This window comes from Bacillus rossius, chromosome 10 (genome assembly GCF_032445375.1).
Source record: "Bacillus rossius redtenbacheri isolate Brsri chromosome 10, Brsri_v3, whole genome shotgun sequence".
NCBI classification, from domain to species: Eukaryota; Metazoa; Arthropoda; class Insecta; order Phasmatodea; family Bacillidae; genus Bacillus; species Bacillus rossius.
The window spans coordinates 55,545,958-55,565,003 of record NC_086337.1 but is presented as its reverse complement, the minus strand read 5'-3'; the positions used below and the strand labels follow the sequence as shown (position 1 = coordinate 55,565,003).

General features: G+C 42.8%; 1 protein-coding gene across 1 annotated transcript; it reads left to right on the top strand.

Annotated features, from left to right (window-relative positions):
- The first annotated feature begins 562 nt into the window (after window positions 1-562).
- LOC134536206 (tubulin alpha chain, testis-specific-like) lies at window positions 563-18,712 on the top strand. Its single transcript, XM_063375860.1, has 6 exons — window positions 563-611; window positions 12,377-12,599; window positions 14,717-15,018; window positions 15,621-16,051; window positions 16,380-16,476; window positions 17,030-18,712. Exons 1-6 carry the CDS (start codon window positions 609-611, stop codon window positions 17,324-17,326), a joined length of 1,353 nt encoding a protein of 450 aa, XP_063231930.1. The 5' UTR covers window positions 563-608; the 3' UTR covers window positions 17,327-18,712.
- Window positions 18,713-19,046: the final 334 nt, after the last annotated feature.

Sequence of the window (19,046 nt, the reverse complement as noted above, 5' to 3'; positions counted from 1 at the left end):
AGCCCGACATGCATCGTACACGAAAGCCACAAGAGTTATTTTCCAACGTAGTCCATATTTAATGCCAATTTGCACACGTACCTATGTCTTTAGTATAAAATTGACATGTGTGTATTATTCATTTAATAACATTAATATATGTATTTATTACTTGTTTTCACGAAATAATCAAGACTTAAAAATTAATTATTAATAATTTTTAATTAAAAACCAAAAAATAAAATTTATATTTTTCTTTTTTCAAGAAATTTTTTTTTTTTTACTTAAATTTCTGTGTATATACCTTTCACTTTTAAAAGTATACTAGTCCCTGTGATTCTAGTGGGATTCTCAATTTTCTTTTAAAATTCGACTTGAAAGAACACTTCCTCATGGAACATGATAAAACGTGTGTACTGGACCTCCTACTTCACGAGATCCTGGCTACGGCGCTGTCTGGAGAAGCGCGTGGTTGGTTGGGTGGTATGGGTGAGGGGAATGGGAGGGCGTCTCTCCTAGGACGGGGCGAGGGTGGGGGGTGGCTGTGCTATAAGAGGCGCGCGCGTATCGGCGCCCCAGTGCGCGTCCAGACACCCTCGGCTCCAGACAAGCAGACAAGACCAGCAGACATGGTGAGTGTCGTCGGCCGCACTGCCATACCCTGTCCGCCGCTACAGCAGCTACAACCAGTCCGCCTTCGGGCCGCACTGCCATACCCCGTCCGCCGCTACAGCAGCTACAACCAGTCCGCCTTCGGGCCGCACTGCCATACCCTGTCCGCCGCTACAGCAGCTACAACCAGTCCGCCTTCGGGCCGCACTGCCATACCCCGTCCGCCGCTACAGCAGCTACAACCAGTCCGCCTTCGGGCCGACACCACCCGCACTTGTGTGTAGCTGTGGTCGTACCCCGTCCTGTAACTATTATATTGCTTATCTCCATTTGTTTGGCAAACATACAGTACCACGACCTCAACTATAACGCATGTGTTTATAGAACTGCAAATGTGCATTTGATAGTAATGAAGTGTACTGCACTTTATTTGTCAAGTCTGGCTTTGATCCAACAAGTCTTAAAAATTTCTCAGAAATAACTGTAACTTCTTTGAAAATAAGAATTTTTTAACTTTTTTATTTTTAAAATTGTAACCATTGTCAGTAAAATAAATGTTGCAAGAAAAATACACAAATGTTCCTGTTACAAATTTTCTGTCATTGTGAATCCACACAGCTGCGGTATATTTTTTGTTGTTGCGACTATTGTCTAATTCACGTGTCTTTCGTCTGAGGAAACTTCGGCTCAAGCCCAGCTCGCGAGCGAATTCCTATTTGTTCTGTCGTAACTCGCAAAATACAGCAAACAAGGACGTAGTTGACTGCTGACTTCCAGACACTGACAGGAAGTATCGGGGAACCATCACAAACGAAATGTACAAATTTTTATTTGTGCGCTTACTTGTGATGGTTATTTCTTCAAGTGGTGCTGCTGATATTTTTAAAATTACATTACACAACAGACTAAATGCTTAAATTCTCTTTGAGAACTAAAAATAGTTATAACTTAAGCTCAAAATTATGACTTACAAATATATTTATTTATATTTAATTAATTTAAATACTTCCTTTTTTTTGACATCATTCACACAACCACATTAAGTTTGATAGGAAATTCACTTAAATAAGCCAAACATGTGCTTGAGTACTACTAGTCTCGTTTTGCTACTTGTGTATTTTAACTATGTTATCCATTCGTCAAAATTAAATATTACAAAAAGTGACAACAGTACAATAATATAACTATTTTATATGTACATTTTTTAGAGCACATAATTTTTAAGGTTAGATCAAGTATTTCATTGATTCAACTATACATCAAATTTAAAACTACAATTAGTTAAAATTTTCATATTTATAATCTACGAGGGAACGTGGCGGACGGCGCCAGTGGCGGGTGTTCCCCCCGCACTCCTTCACCCCCACGGTCACGTGACTTCCCGCCGCCCCACAATGCACCGCTGTTCGTGTTCCCGACTGCTGCTCGCAGCAGCACGCGGCCAGTTCAGAGTCGAGACGTAACCAAGCACCAGAACCATCAACAATGTAAACATTTATTTCCTGGTATTATTTTCACGGGGTTCCCTATTTATATAAGAGAGGTTAATAGAATAAACCTCCATTTATAATACATTATAATATAATGTAAGATTTAAGTGTAAATTATGAATTATTAAAAACATGCATTAAATAAAAGAACTAAAAGGTAAAAAGTGATAAAAATATCTAAACGTTTTTATAAAAAAAAAAAATTCGTCCTAGCTCCCTATAACAACGTTACACTTTCTTTTATATTTTAGTTTTAAAAAAATTGTGACGGTTATAGAAATTTAGTAAATAATGTTTAGAAAAGTTTAAAATGAAGTATATAGATTTTGTAGCTCTAAATTAAAAAAAAATTAAATGCCACTTGTAAACTAACTGCAAGAGCTTGCAAGAGCAGGTAGCGCCTGTGGGCTGACAGCGGCTCTTCCGCTACACAGCTATGCTGCGCGGGTTGCGTCGCGCGGCTGCAGGCGGCGCTTCCCAGCGCGACATCCTGCGCGTTATGCTAGCCTTCTAGCACACCCTGGCTCACGCAGGAAGTATCTGGAGGAGAATACAGTCTGTCCAAGGGCGCCGCCAGGGGGGGGGGGGGGGTAGAGGGGGGGCATTTGCCCCCAGAGATTCAAAAAAATGTAGCCAAATGCAAAAAAAATACATACTTTTCCCACAACTGCCCCCCCCCCCCCCCCAGGCCATCGGCTGGCGACGCCCTTGAGTCTGTCCACAAAAAAAAAAAATGTCCCAGTTATGAATTTTAATAGTATCAACTGCAAGCATTGTAGAGTTTTGATTCAAGGTTTTGATTCAAGGTCACAATCAAAGAGTAACTCAAACAGTTTTAATAAGGAAATAAATTATTATCATCATGATGATGAGTGGTGTGTCGGGACACGGCTGAGCGACTGTCGTGCAGGCCTCCTGGGAGCAGGAGGGGGGAGGGGGGTGCACGTGGCGGGAGGAAGCGGGGGCTCGCTCCAGTGGCGACGGCAGCTCTTCACAGCAGGGCGGGGCCGCAGGAAGCCAGGCACAATGAGCCGTCTCCTGAGCGGCGCTCAAGCACCGAGCATTGTTCCTGCTCTGCCACACCCCGAATCACTGAACGAACACCTCATGCACGTCTGACACACACACACACACACACACACACACACACACACACTATGTTTATCACGGAATAATATGTCTTAATCAAGTTACCTTTAAAAATATTTTTCATCTTAAATTTACGAAGAACGCCGGTTAAATATTATCCACGGATAATTTTGAAGTGAAAACTTCTTTAGCCGCGTTTAGCGATTTTTGGTAGGGGGAAAACTCATGGGTTCGCGTCACCGACATGCTAGTGACGTGTTGTGCCAGACTGGCGAATCGCAGCGGCCTGTGTACATGTATACGCATGTATACACTAATACATTGTAGTATATACTCGACTGTATCATGTGCGTGTTGGACTCTTTTTTGGATGGGTAAAAATCTTGTGAGTTCGCGTCACCGACATGCCAGTGATATAATACCAAAAAATATTTTCTTACGTACATTTGACGTAGAAATGATGTCATGTTACACATTTAAAAAACAAAGTTTAAAGATTTCACTTCTGTTGGCAGTCCCCATGACTGCCATTTCGTTCTTTTTTTTTTTTTTTTTTTTAATTCACGGCTCTCTTCGTAAACTTACGGACACTTGAGTGTGCAATAACCCAACATTTGGAGAAGGTAAATTTGCCTTATTTGTGAAAGAAAAAATATACAGGTTTTGTTTTTGCACAAAAAAAAAACGACGTCTGCACATGCGATAGCGTTTTCCCGCGCTAACGGGCCGTATCTTATCTTCGTAATCGTCAACGTTACCTGTCAATTGCGCGTGGTGTGATTTTGCTTAACGGTGCATCTAGTTGATCAGATTTTGCGTGTATTCTTATAAGTTACTATGTTTATGCCATATGCATAGACGGCAAGGGCGTTTTCAACTATAAATGGCAAAAGAAAAAAAAGGGGGTTGGGGAATTTTTCGGAATCCAATCAATCTCTTCAAAGAAGGTTGAATCCAAAATAATGGTTTTGGCCCGATGCCTGGCTGCAGGACGAGTGTCCTCCAGGCTTCGTGCTCGTCGCTAATAATAGCCGCAGCCCGCCCCCGAGTCCTTGGAGCCGCGCCAGGACCCCAGGACCCGCTGCCTGTCTCCTGGAAGCTGTACCCCGACCGGCCCTGTTGCTTGGTGTTCTGACTCACCACTGGGTGGAGCGCTCTCTGCAAGACAATTCTAGTCCTCCAGACAACCCAACAACATATCACACAGGTCACTGAAATGTACAGATAGATACCCATAGAACAATGTTCCATTATCTTTGAAAGATTTGTGCAATGGGAGTGCATGACTTGATGTAAGCTTTTGGACATACGCCATTGCTAAGAACATGTATGTCTGTAGAAGAAAACTACAAAAAACCCTAAAGACAAAAACACAAATCAAGCAAAAAACAGCATTTTTTTTCTTAATTTGTGTTTTTGTCTTTTGGGGGTTTTTTTTTTGTAGTTTTCTTCTACAGACACACATGTGCTTAGCAATGGCGTATGTCCAAAAGCTTACATCAAGTCAAGAATGTCCCAGTTATAACAGTTAATTTAGACCATTTACAACAAATCCTACATCAAATTGAAGGTAAACTAACCTAGTTTTTCTTGCAAGATGTTAAATATGCGCACCTTTAATCATACGGCACATATCCAACCTAAAATAAATTTCTTCCTACACTTTGGTCAACACGTTCGGAGTAGTGGAAGCAAATAGCCTCTTCAGTTCTGGTACTCGACTGTGGCAATTCATTAGGCAGCGGCGGAACGTAGACACGATATTTCATAAAGCCCCAAAGGAAAAAAAATTGCATGGCGTTAAGTCAGGTGTATGTGGAGTTGGCATGTGGACGCCGTTGGCAATTATATAAAAGTTGGCTTCTGTCTTATTGGCTAAAAATATATATCCTTTTTTTTATTTTCTTGTTTTACTTTTCGGAAGATTATTGTAAACAATTACTTTACATTAAGAAAATTGCAATTCTTGATTTCTATTTTATCGGGTGAGGGCTTCAGGAGATTTCATACCGATTTGCTCAGTTCTCTATACCTCGATTTCTATATATATCAGTACGATGACAGCATGATATAATTTATCCTTACATCATTTTTTAGTCACAACAGATGTCAGTGGTATGTAAAAATTACGTAAATATTCATTACCTAGCTATGATTTACCAGTGAAGTCAGACCTAGGTCATGTATTCACGTGGTCAAATTAACAGCACTTACTGTTACTGCAGCATGTTGGTGACGCGAACTCACAATATTTTACCCATCCAAAAAAATCCAACACGCACATGATACAGTCGAATATATGTAATTTATTAGTGTATATACGCGTATACATGTACACAGGCCGCTGCGCGTCGCCAGTCTGGAAGTTTTCACTTAAAAAAAAAAAAAGGTTTGTCTGTGTCATGGACAGGCCATGTGTTGTACGTGAATACGTGTACGTTACAGGCAATATTTTTTATACATAATAAAAAATACGCTATTTTTTATTTTAACGTCATATATATTCACTGTAACTATTTTACACTAATGTTTTATATATGCAATCGATAGATTTTGACGATAGCTGACGATTGAAACTCAAACGAACGTCGTAGCTTCTCCGAGTCAAAAGTTAGGCTGGGTTCACAATTGAAAAAATAACAGTAACAGTAACAGTAGGTCGTGTGCATAGGATATGAACGCCATGTTTCCTAACCTAACGATTCACAATAGCAGAAAGTTGGTCGTGTGCATGGGAGCGAGGTCGTGCGCATAGCAGTGAAATGAATATATTTTATTTCGGTCGCGTACGCATGGCACAACAGCCAATGAGAGAAGAGCAGGATGCTTTTTTGGCGGGACTAGAAATATATATATATTTAGTAACCATATTGTGGTAAGAAAATGTCGAGATAATAATAGTATTATCGTTATTTTGAAAGTTAATATGTTTATTTACTAACACTGCTAACAGATGTCGCATAGTTCGCGAAATTTCATTGGCTGAAATTAACAGTAAGAATTCAATTGTGAACCAATTTCGCAGTTCGCACAGGTCGTGTGCACAGGTCGTGTGCATGGCTTGCTATGCACTCGCTTAATTTTTTTAATTGTGAACCCAGCCTTACACTAAATGGAAATCTCGAAACGCAGCAAAATGACCTCAAAATGGCGGCGCTTCCACCTCCACCGCGCACGATACGTAACGAATTCCTTGATCCTTTAGCTATCCAGTGGCTGGAGATGAAAGATACGCAGCTTCAACACTAAACTGTATCCCCCGATTTTGTTATCATTCGTCTTTTGAATTGCCTCCCACCATGGAAGCAATTTTAAAGACGTATTCACTTCAAAGATAGTATTGCGTGCGGGTAGCCACTCTGGGACAAGCTAGCACAGACGCGGTGCGACCTGCCATCTGTCGGCGGAGCAGAGAACACCAGGCGCCGGGCGACTTCCTAAATACCTGCTTCCCGAGCCGCGACCAGAGAGTCGTCGAAGGAAACAAAGCGAGTTCGCCTGCCGTCCGCAAGGTGGCAGTTACGGATAATTACTCACACATTTTCATTACCTCGGCGAAGGTATACCGAGGTACATACAGCGGTGACGCGTGTAGGCCTTTCATGTCTAACCACACAGTCGTTAATGAAGCCAATCAAAAGCAGCGCCGTTTAAACAAGAAATGTCTCGGTGCGGCGTGTGATTAGAGCCTCGCTAACGGGCAGTCGGCCGTCAGGGCGGTGTTTAGAGACGGCTGGCGGGAGGGGAGGTGCCAGCACGATGAAGGGTTGAAGGTGGCGACAATTAGCGGCGCCGAGTCCCTGGTCGATAGCGCAACCCTTTGCCGGCGCAACGACTCCGGCGGAGACTGGCACGGCCTCCGTCGATACCAGGCCCCGTCTTACCCCCGCCCGCCAGACACTGCCGAGTTGCTGACCGCCCCAGCGACGACCCAGTATGTGGCGCGGCACACACAGAGGAAAAAAAAATTGGTTATCTGTAAAGTCGGTTTACGGACGATAGTTTGACGTGACAACGTCGTAACAAAACATTGATGAAATGACTGCGTACTTTTATGAATAAAATTGAATCATTTTTATTTTAATAATAAAAGAATAAATACTTGAAATTATACCAGTAATCAGAATTTTTAAAATGCAAGAATAATTAACCTTTATTGCCGAAATTGTTGTTGTAATAAGCAATGAAAACCACATTAACTTTTCACTTCACTTTATAAACAGTCGAGTGGAAGAGAGATAGATGCGGCGCGTAACGAAACAATGTGCGTAACGGGACACTTTTTCGTGCCTGCAGCCGCGTGCATCGATTTATTAGACGTTGTCAAGTCAAAAAAAAAGGGGGGGGGGGGGGGAGGTGGTCTGTAAAGTCGGTTTACGGACGATAATTTTACGTGATAACGTCATAACAAAACATTGATGAAAATTGCATACTTTTTTTAATTTTCAAATATTATTTACAGTTTTTTTTTGCAAATTTAATTTAAATAATTTGTTTAAATATAATCACGAACAATTAGTTAAAAAATCCCGCCTTAACCTGTTTTGATATTATAGAAGATTTTCTCGCACGGTGGTTGGCCGGTTCTTGCATGCTCGGCTCAGGCGGAACGTGACAATTTTTTCGTGCGTGCAGCCGGCGTTCATCGATTTATAAGATGTTATCACGTCAAAAAGGTTTATTTGAATCAAACAAATATTTGTTTATATATGGCGAAACAAATATTTACTTGGCGGGACAAAATATTTTATTAGCTTAACCAAACTCGGTAAGTAACAAAAATGACTTGTTACACCTAACCAAATATAAATTTGAGTTGACGAAATCATTTTTTTTTTGGGTCAACAGAATCTTTCCTACTACAAAATATTTTTATTTCGCCGTATACAAACAAATATTTTGTTGAGGAAAACAAACCTTTCAGTCAGTTTAGCATGTAAACACGTGTTTGCTCGTGCTGTCTGATATAACAATAAATGTAACAAGGAACCAGGAGAAGAAAGCAGGACAATACAACACACAGTAGTAGCAGAAAACAGAAGGCCTCGATATAGACAACAATAATGCATACTCCTAGCACACCATTATAGAGATAGCATCTAGGACAGAACTGTGGAGTCAAAGCCTTGAGGCCTTGAGGAAAAATCTGCCCGGGTAACACCCCGCTCCTCAGGGCTCTGTGGAAAGGTGATCCTGCAGTGGCGTACTGTTGCCTTTCGCAGTGACGAGGAGATTATATCGTATCAGCGACTTAATATGTATACCATTTGGATTCACTTAACCTCTGACTGTGTCTCCCGTCTGGAGTTTGTTAACACTAGTTCTTCTTAGATACAATGATTTATCACTACTTTTTTTAAAACATAACAGAGTTTAAAAAGGAATGCCTGTGATGTAAACGATGGTCTGTAATACAGGAGCTGCATCCTTATTGGACTGGCGAAGTATGGGAGGAGCTTCTCTCGCTGCGCAATTGAACAAGTTGTGCTGAAAACAAACCAACGCTATAATTATCTCCACGATGAATCTCTATTGCTTCAAATGGCCTAGCTGAGCGAGTTCCAAGATAAGAATTTTCATTCAATTTCCACACGATGTTCAATTCTGCGCAATAAACCAATGATTAAAGCAAAGAATTTTAAAATATAAATTACAGGAAAAAATGTTTATCAACTTATGCAGTTAAAAGGAAATTACAAGATGACACTATCAACCTTTCAACCTTGGTGACACAGATTTAGCATTTGTTTAAAAAAAAATTCGTTTAACTGTTTATCTAATTAAGTAGATTATTTTTGGAAACCTAACAGACGATTATTTCTGGTGTTCATTCAGTTAATAATTAAATTTTTGTCGCAAGATTTTTTTTTGGAATCAAGTTGCAAACTAACGAAATTCATCCTGTTTCACTTTGGCAATAAATGCTTAGTGATAGTTCGTAGCACTGATTCACAAAATGGTTGTATTAATTAATATTTAAATCTTATTAAAATTATTCAACCACAGTTTACAACATATTTAAGTTTGAGATACTAAAATTAAATAACATTTTTAATAATGAAAAATTATAATTCATAACAATACATTTAACGCCAAAAACATTTGTTTGCTATATATAAAGAATTTTAAAATTATGAAATTTTACATTATAAATAGTCATTTCATACTGATACGCATTGAAGTGCAATGAGAAGCGTAGTTCTTTGATAGCATACAGAAAAATCTTTGTTATAAATACAAGATGTCTCTGAAGTTGGAGAGGGGTCAAGATAAATTTTCTGACATGGTTCATTTTCTCCAAACTTAAAAGTACTTCCTGATTAGATATAAAAATAATTTATTGCGTTTTGACGATGGCCGAAAATTCGTCCAAAACGCTTGTATTCGTTACAAAGTGGAATGCTAGGAAGTAAGACGTACTGCTTGTCCGATACACGGCCACTGACGACGTTAGGATAGAATCATGAGACAGACTGTTTTACTCTCCCCAACCTCCGAAAGAGATAAAATTAGACGTACAACCGCCTTTATCAGTAAAAGATACTGTCAGCGAACAAATGTACGTAGTTAAATAAAACGAATGGCAAGGTAACGCCTAGCTGGAGACTACAAGCAGGGGTGGTTGAACCAGACCGAGACACGCGAGCCCCTTGTGCACATGCAGCCCGCCAGACACGGCACCGCTCGCGTGTTGAGGATGGATGCGCCGATGTGCTACCCTAGCGTGACCGGACATACTTCCTCCGCCCTCCGCTTAACCTCCGCTGTCCGGCAGACTGCACGCGAGCCCGCGCGCTAAGCTGGCTGTTTCCTTATTGGCAGTTCTTGCATTCTTCCGTAGCGTGTTTTAAGATTATACATTGAAACAAAGTGCTTAACCACCACACTCACACCCCTTGAGAACCCGAGTTTGAACTCCAGCTAACCATGCTTCTTTTCCGTTGTTTTACACGATAGTTCCTTGCCAGATTGCCTTGGACTCAGCAATTGCATTGAACATTCTTAATTGTTGAAGTTATACTTCTTTAGGCGCGTTATGGACAACGTAAATTTTTACGATGTGCGTGCACAAAGCAACGACATTTTCACAGAATAAAAAAATATGTTACACAAAAAAAATGCCACATTCAAATACAATTTATATATGTGCTTTTAAATCTTATACTTTAATGATTGGTATTGAATACTGGACCATAATATTAAAACATTTATTTATTGTGAATATCAGTGATGGAAATTTTGTTTATAACCTTTTCAAGTGTATTTTAAATTGTATTTATATAAGTGAGGTTTGGTTATACTTCTTGAGGTGTGTAATGAAAAAAATGACGAGAATGAATTTTTTAAAATGTAATCTAGGTGCACCGTACAAAAACTCTTTAAATAATTTTGTTTACAACATAATACGATACTAACAAGTAAACTTATTATTAGTTTATTTCAATCTCTGTTGAAAACTTCCGTTCGGGCAAGGAAGCGCCGCTGCAGGGTGGTACGTGCAGCTCTGCCAGTTACCGCGGAAAATGAATGTGATGAGGTGAAGCAGACATTTAGGGAGGGCAGATTCCTCCGAAGTTAAGCAGTGTTGCCAAGTCTAACAGGACACACACAATAGTAACGCGACTATTCCTCCTTGCTCATGCTGGAATGCGCTGTTTCATAACAAGTACAGGTTCCATAAGGTGAATTCGGCCTCACACAGACTTGATAGAGCTACACTACCCCGGCCGTGTGGGGATGTAGTGACGCGGGCGGCCACCAGGCGGCTCTGCGTGCGGGGAGTGCTACGACCTCTAGTGGCGTGCCTGCTATCCGCCTCGCCATCTTCCCGCCTGCAGACATCCCCAATCTGCGGCGTTGCAACTGCCAAGTAGCGGGCGGCCATTCCAGGTTAAACAAGCCATTAATAACGGTCCCTGCCTCGGGCACGCCGGACTGCAACCATTCATCACCGCTGGAAAGAGAACACTGCAACACTCCATTTCAACTGCATGTCCTCGTTCGCTGGACTCTTTGATAGTCGTTAGTATACAAGCTGATGCAAAATTTGGATCAATTATTTCTACCAGATGTCTTTACAAGACATTCACGAGGAAGCACAGTGTGGCAGATACATTCTGTTGAAACCAAACTGTTGGTAGGGCCATGCATATTTCGCGAAAAGATTCCGAGACTAGCTGATAGTTTTAACACTGTAGCATCGTCTGTGTTTAGTGATTGGGCGAGTTTCTTTCAGGTACATGACGATTGTTAAAACACCAATCACAGTAATTCATTGAGGAAGCAAATGTGTCCTGAGTGGCCAGCCAAATAAGGCAACGACTTCTCTCGCAGACGGCCGCCAATCACAAGGAAGAAACCGCTGGTGCGCGTATACCTTGTTGCAGTCTAGTAGGCGTTCAACTTTATTCGCGAAAAATGCCTGCCCCTAAGCATTGGACAAGGCGGCACATAATCTGGTTGAGTAAGATGCCACTTTCACACTCCGAAGATTATTCATAACGTATAGAATTCCACTAGGTTCCGCTCTGTATGTTTCACATTTCAAGACACTGATAGTTACACCAAATCTTTATCTTTTCACTTCGTGTTCAAGTCGTTTCTTTCTTCTTCCATGTGCAGAAACATTTCATTCAAATGCACGTCGTCTATCACAATCAATATATATTTTTTGACGTGATGACGTCTTATAAATCGATGAACGCCGGCTGCACGCACGAAAAAGCATGACTCATTGTCACGTTCCGCCTGAGCCGAGCGTGCAAGAACCGGTCAAACACCGTGCGAGAAAATCTTCTATATCAAACAGGTTAAGGCGGGCTTTTAAACACATTGTTCGTGATTATATTTAAACAAATTATTTAAGTTAAATTTGCAAAAACTGTAAATAATATTTGAAAATTATAAAAGTAAGCAATTTTTCATCAATGTTTTCTTATGACGCTATCACGTAAAATTATCGTCCGTAAACCGACTTTACGACGACCCCCTTTTCTTTTTCTTTCGGAAAGCTCACATCAAAAATTATGTGTGTGTGTGTGTGTGTATGTGTGTGTGTGTGTAAAAACACTTGCAGGACGTGTAAAAAAAATCTCAACAAGATTTGTGGTTTACCAGTGTAACAATGATGATCAAAATGCTCCAAGCATTACAAAATGTTCAAGCATGGAGCGCGGAGGGACGCGGAACTGTGTTGACGTCCCCAGAGGGAGTGCATCTCCATCCACATCGGCCAGGCGGGCGTGCAGATCGGCAACGCCTGCTGGGAGCTGTACTGCCTGGAGCACGGCATCCAGCCGGACGGACAGATGCCCTCCGACAAGACCCTGGGCGGCGGCGACGACAGCTTCAACACCTTCTTCAGCGAGACGGGCGCCGGCAAGCACGTGCCCAGGGCAGTCTTCGTGGACCTGGAGCCCACCGTCGTGGGTACGTGGTCCGTCCCTGGACCATGGGCATGGCCGCCACAAGCAGGGGCGTAACAACAAGGGGGGGGGGAAGGGTATTTGGCCCCCCCACTCTGAAACCTTGAAGTGGGGGCAAACGGGGGCAAAGAAAGTGCTGTGTAATCAATTTTTAGATGATAAAAATGCTTAAATAGCACCATTTTCCACCTTGAAATACAAATTTTCCCGGGGGAGTTACCCCGGACCCCCCGCTTCAATAGGGGGGATCGATGATTCTTTATAAAAAGGTATATTGCCCCCCCTTTGGAAATTTAGTTGTTGCGCCCCTGGCCACAAGGGTGGGGCTGGGTGGACCCCTGGGTCCAGGGCCCGGGCCCGGCCTTGTTTATTTTTAAAAGTTTAACTATTGTAATTTTTTTACAAAATCAGAAAAAAAAACATACTGAATATTTTATAAATAAAGCTTAGTTTGGACTCATAAAATAGTAACCATAATTATACCTTTGTATTTTTCAGGTTAAATAACATTTTAAAAAGATTGTAGGTATGAAATAACCATTCAATTATAATGTAGCACGTGACTGTAAAATTGTGTTGGGGAGGGGGGGACGGGGTGTCTCCGATCCTGGGTCCAGTGCTGCCCTCTCGTGACTGTTAGGTCAACTACTTGAATAGCACCCCAAAATCATACATATTCAATGCTACTGGGCAAATATTTCCTTTTACAAAATATTAAACACAATTGACACCTATGTAAAATATCATAAAAATAGATCATGCCCAAAAATTTACTATTTTCGACAATGTTTAACTATTTGTGTACACATAAATCTTGCATCCGACATGATTTCCACTGGCTGCTAATTCCCGATCGGCAAAGGTTTTTCAACAGCAATTGTATACTCGAAACATACCGACCGTTTGCTTCCGAGAATCGAAAGGTTCCGAGTTGATGAAAGTAACTTAGAATACCATATTGTAGAAAGCTTCCGATAATCGTGGCATCACGATCGGGAACTCTTTTCCGAGAAACTTAGAATAAACCCCCAGGGCCCGTAATCGAATGTGGGGGCCACGCCTGCCGATGCACTTCAACAGCCCACAACCACTGAGGAAGTATGTTGTGTCAACTTAGTGGACTTGAATACCTTCACTACATGCATGCATGTGGGGCCTCTTCCCTTAATGCACCACTTAACATTCCCTTCTTTCCTGGAGGAACAATATTTAACACCAGATTGTGTGATCATGCATTATTTTGAAGACCATCAAGCACAATGTAGTCTTCGAACGAAACAAAATTGCTAACGGTATGAGAATTTTGGAGTTTCTTGGCTTCTGGGTCGAAGGAGAAGATATCGCCGACGTTTCGGTCGACGTTGCAGTCGTCATCATCAGGAAGCAGTTACCTGTCGACCGAAACGATGGTGATATCTTTGCCTTCGACGCGACTACAACCCAGAAGCCAAAGCAACTCCAGACAATGGCCGCTATCTTTATTAAGTATGAGAAGTTCCCCGGGAGAATTTCTGAGGAACAAAAAAAAATCTAGCGCTAAATAAAGATAGGTAATAGCTCTAATGTTCGCAGGCTTTCACGGCCACGGCCTACTCAGTAGGTAACTGCTCCCTGATGATGGCGACTGCGATGTCGACCGAAAGTGTCGGTGAATTACACGCCAAGGACGCGGCTACAGAAGCCAAGCTACTTCAAGTAATAGTTCTGCCAGATTTTTCTGAAATGATCAACCATGGTGGATAACTAATAAGTAGAGACCTGCAAAATTCTCGGATTCATTTCGCGATAGGATAGAGTCCAAATACTTTTGACATTATTTTGCTTCAGTGATTGGGCCAGAGTTTATCTGAAGGACTCTGGGCCAATGCAAAATCTTTAACAGAAGAATTAGGGAATCACGATAATTCCAGTCAAAAGGTGTTACGAGTCGGTAACCAATCAGCAGATGTAATTTGCACGAGTGCGTAGAGGATCATGGAGTCTATCCTTTAGGGATTTGAAATCGCGAATTTTACAGGTATCTACTTATAAGCGTTATTTCGGCACAGCGGTTCGGCTAATTGCCAGCACACCGAGATGATAGGGAACGAAGGGAACGTGCGGTCTCGTGGCACTGTGCAGACGAGGTGCGCACCGGCACGTACCGCCAGCTCTTCCACCCGGAGCAGCTGATCACGGGCAAGGAGGACGCCGCCAACAACTACGCCCGAGGCCACTACACCATCGGCAAGGAGCTGGTGGACCTGGTGCTGGACCGCGTGCGCAAGCTGTCCGACCAGTGCACGGGGCTGCAGGGCTTCCTCGTGTTCCACTCCTTCGGCGGCGGCACCGGCTCCGGCTTCACCTCGCTGCTCATGGAGCGCCTGTCCGTCGACTACGGCAAGAAGAGCAAGCTGGAGTTCTCCATCTACCCGGCCCCGCAGGTGCGCCATCTCTCTCTCTCTCTCTCTCTCTCTCTCTCGCCGAGCGCCTGTCCATCTACTCGGCCCCGCAAGTGAGTGCCTCCCACACCCGGGCTCCTGCTCAGGGCTTCCTGCAGTGTCTGTCTCTTCACGCACAACTACAGGAGTGTGATGTCTGATCCACCCCTTTCTCAGTCATGTCGTCAAGTGTACACTGTTATCATCTCTGATTTCGGGTTCATGCCATTGTTACTGACCAAAAAGTATGGTGAAAGTTTTGGAATATAAAAAGACTAAATAGTTTAATCAACATCACAGAGCCCTTGGCCCAGAATTATTCCTTATATGATAAGCAATTTTGGGCCTTTTTTTGCATTAAAAAATATTATCCAAAATGCAAGCATATACTAAACTATAACCGAGCACATATTTTGAAGACTCTTCAAAATTATTAAATTTACCCATTTCTATAATGAACTTTTGGTTAATTTACCAAAACACAGTGTATTTTCTGTATAATATTATAAATTGAGTTATTAAGCATCCAAACACGTTGTGTATCAGTGTGACTAGTACTGTGCCAAGCTGCTGGACTAGCGGCTGGAGGCTGCCCGTCTGCACAGGTGTCGACGGCGGTGGTCGAGCCCTACAACTCCATCCTCACCACGCACACCACGCTCGAGCACTCGGACTGCGCCTTCATGGTGGACAACGAGGCCATCTACGACATCTGCCGCCGCAACCTGGACATCGAGCGCCCCACCTACACCAACCTGAACCGCCTGATCGGCCAGATCGTGTCGTCCATCACGGCGTCGCTGCGCTTCGACGGCGCGCTCAACGTGGACCTGACCGAGTTCCAGACCAACCTGGTGCCCTACCCGCGCATCCACTTCCCGCTGGCCACCTACGCCCCTGTCATCTCCGCGGAGAAGGCCTACCACGAGCAGCTGACTGTGGCCGAGATCACCAACGCGTGCTTCGAGCCGGCCAACCAGATGGTGAAGTGCGACCCACGGCACGGCAAGTACATGGCCTGCTGCATGCTGTACAGGTGAGCGAGTCCCGGCTTGTTGTACAGGTGCTGTACAGGTGAGCATTCCAGCCACTCGGCCACGAGGACATTCAGAGAAGCTTTGGTCTTGTCATTACCAAACACAGGTTCCAGTTCCCAGTGTTACACTTCACTCTCTCTTGATGACTTGTGTAACTGGTGGATTGGTATTTTTAAACTCAGAATCAATACATCTGGGTTACCTAAAGTATCCAAAAATTTGTAGCAAAATTAGGTCCTATCAGTTTAAAATGGTTTGAATGAATTCATACTTCCACCATGACGTGACCCTGGACTGCGATGTGCACCTAGTGGTCTTGTATTCCAGGGGAGACGTGGTTCCCAAGGACGTGAACGCGGCCATTGCCACGATAAAGACCAAGAGAACCATCCAGTTCGTGGACTGGTGCCCCACCGGCTTCAAGGTGCGTGTAGTTCCTGGAGCACCACAACTCTTGGTCCTGCAGGAAACACTCACGGCACCTTCTCTGTTTCTGTGGGGTGCAGGTGGCTGTCAAAAATCTCAGTAAAATTCTTATCTGGTCCAACATTTGCATGGTGTATAAGGTAGTGTTGTGCCAGGGGGAGACCTGCTCAGACCGTTTGCTTGAACAGACCAAACTGCGACACAGTGTGCCGTATGTGTGTGTGTATTGTCTTCATAGCCACTGCGGGCCGTATGCCAGAGCCGAGCATCGAACCAAGGGCCCGCGAGGTGTTCCAGGACGCGGAATGCCGCCCACTGCCTCTTGTTGATGTGTGCATGTCTGTGAAAAATATGACACTGGGTTACTTCTAAGGTGTTGTTAAAATTTGTTTCTTTGGCGGGATCGCGGGAGGGACTCGAACCCACGTGCTGCTGAGGGTAATGCAGTGAATAAAGTTAGAAAACTCTTCTTCTCCTAGAGCCATCTGCAACCGATGTAGGTGATTACGTGTTGAGATGAGCGAGATGAGACACTGCGCACGTGCCGGCAGGTGGGCATCAACTACCAGCCGCCCACGGTGGTCCCCGGGGGGGACCTGGCCAAGGTGCAGCGCGCCGTCTGCATGCTGTCCAACACGACGGCCATCGCCGAGGCGTGGGCGCGGCTGGACCACAAGTTCGACCTGATGTACGCCAAGCGTGCCTTCGTGCACTGGTACGTGGGCGAGGGGATGGAGGAGGGGGAGTTCAGCGAGGCGCGCGAGGACCTGGCGGCGCTGGAGAAGGACTACGAGGAGGTGGGCGTCGACTCCGTGGACGGCGAGATGGACGAGGCCGACGAGTACTAGAGCCCGGCGTCTGGCGAGTCGACGCGTGGGCCTGCCCCGCGGGGAGCATGCCCCTCGCTGGCACACGCCACGTGGGACCATCTTCCACGGCGATGTGCCGCACCAAGATATTCTCCTTGTGCCACACTGGGACATTCCTCACAAGGATGAGCTACATGTGGATATTCCCCACGGGAATGTTTAACATGTAAATATGTTATTAATGGATGTGCCACAAGGGGAAACTCCTCTCGGATTCCTTCCACGTGGAATGCATCACACATATGCACAGGCAATAGCAAACCAGCACTGAGCAATTATAATGTTAAACGAGCATGTATCACAACAGCTGATCAAGTACTGCCTACTATGATTCAGATGAAAGTAAGAAATAAATATGTATTAGTATAAACATGAAGAGTGGTCATTTTGCTATTTTTTTCTGTGAATTCAGGCAGTCAAATTGAAATATTTTTATTTAAATCTCAGTGGAATATAGTTTTATGGTGTAGAAAACTCAGAGTATTTAATAAGAGCATTTAATCATATATATAAAATGTTTTAAAACACGTAAAACAAGAAAACAAGTAAATGGTTTAAGAAAATCAGTTAAACAAACGAACGATTGTACAGATGGACAGTCAATAATGACAGCATGATAAGAGAGAGGTACATATTACGAACACAAAACAGGAGACACAAACCAATGCCAAGGTGAAACAAAACTGAGATATACACAAAATCTAGACATCGAAGGAGACCTTCACTTTGTGTTTGGGACATAAATTTTCAAAGATTACGATGGTTTTGGTTTGTTATTTTTGTACAAACTTTGTTACAAAAACAGTACCTTTCTGCTGTGAGTAAATCTTTTTGAATCAAAATGACTTAATGTTTTTTTGCATATTATTAGATTTAATAAAAAATATTTATTTTATCTTAATTTTTTTACTTATACTTTATTGTAATAATTATGGTGGGATTAGCTTAGGATGTATAATAAAAAACAACTAATGTTTACTGATTTATATGATAAAGCAAACAAATTTAGTTAATAGTATGATATTGCCCAAAAGAATTTTAAAATGTAGAAATTTTTTTGACATACCAGTAGATAATGTAGTTTAACTCTCTTAATACTCAATTGTAGTGATGGCATTTTCACAGAAAAATATTTTTAACAGCTATGCACAACAAAGTCTTTTTATATTATACACAAAAAAACATGTTGCTACATTCTACTTGAAGGACACATTAGCGAGAATTTGGATACACATTTACTGACTGTTGCAGACAAAATGACAAAACGCAGCTGATTGTGTGAACATGTAGTTGTAAGTTTACACCATTTTTGAAGTATTGCACTTCTCACTGTGTAAAATTATTTTAATAAACGTGAATTTTACAATGGACCTAGTGTGTCAATTGTAATTTTATTTCAGTTTCCACTCGTCCTACAGATGGCTAAGGTTTTACTCTGAAGGAAATCACATAGGAAATGTAATGCCTTGTTGTTAGCCTTAACTCATTCAAACAAAGCAATTTTATCCTTTATTTTGACAAAACCATATTTTCATGGAAGAGATGCATATCGTACGACGTTCGGCCCTGCCTTCAGGGCCCGCGCTGGCTGACATGTGGGCCCTGGGCCACCTGCTGTTATGGAGGGGAGTGGGGAGGGGATGAGGAACCGAGGGGTGTGTGTAACACTTTCCCCCCCCGGGAAGATTTTTTTAAAGCC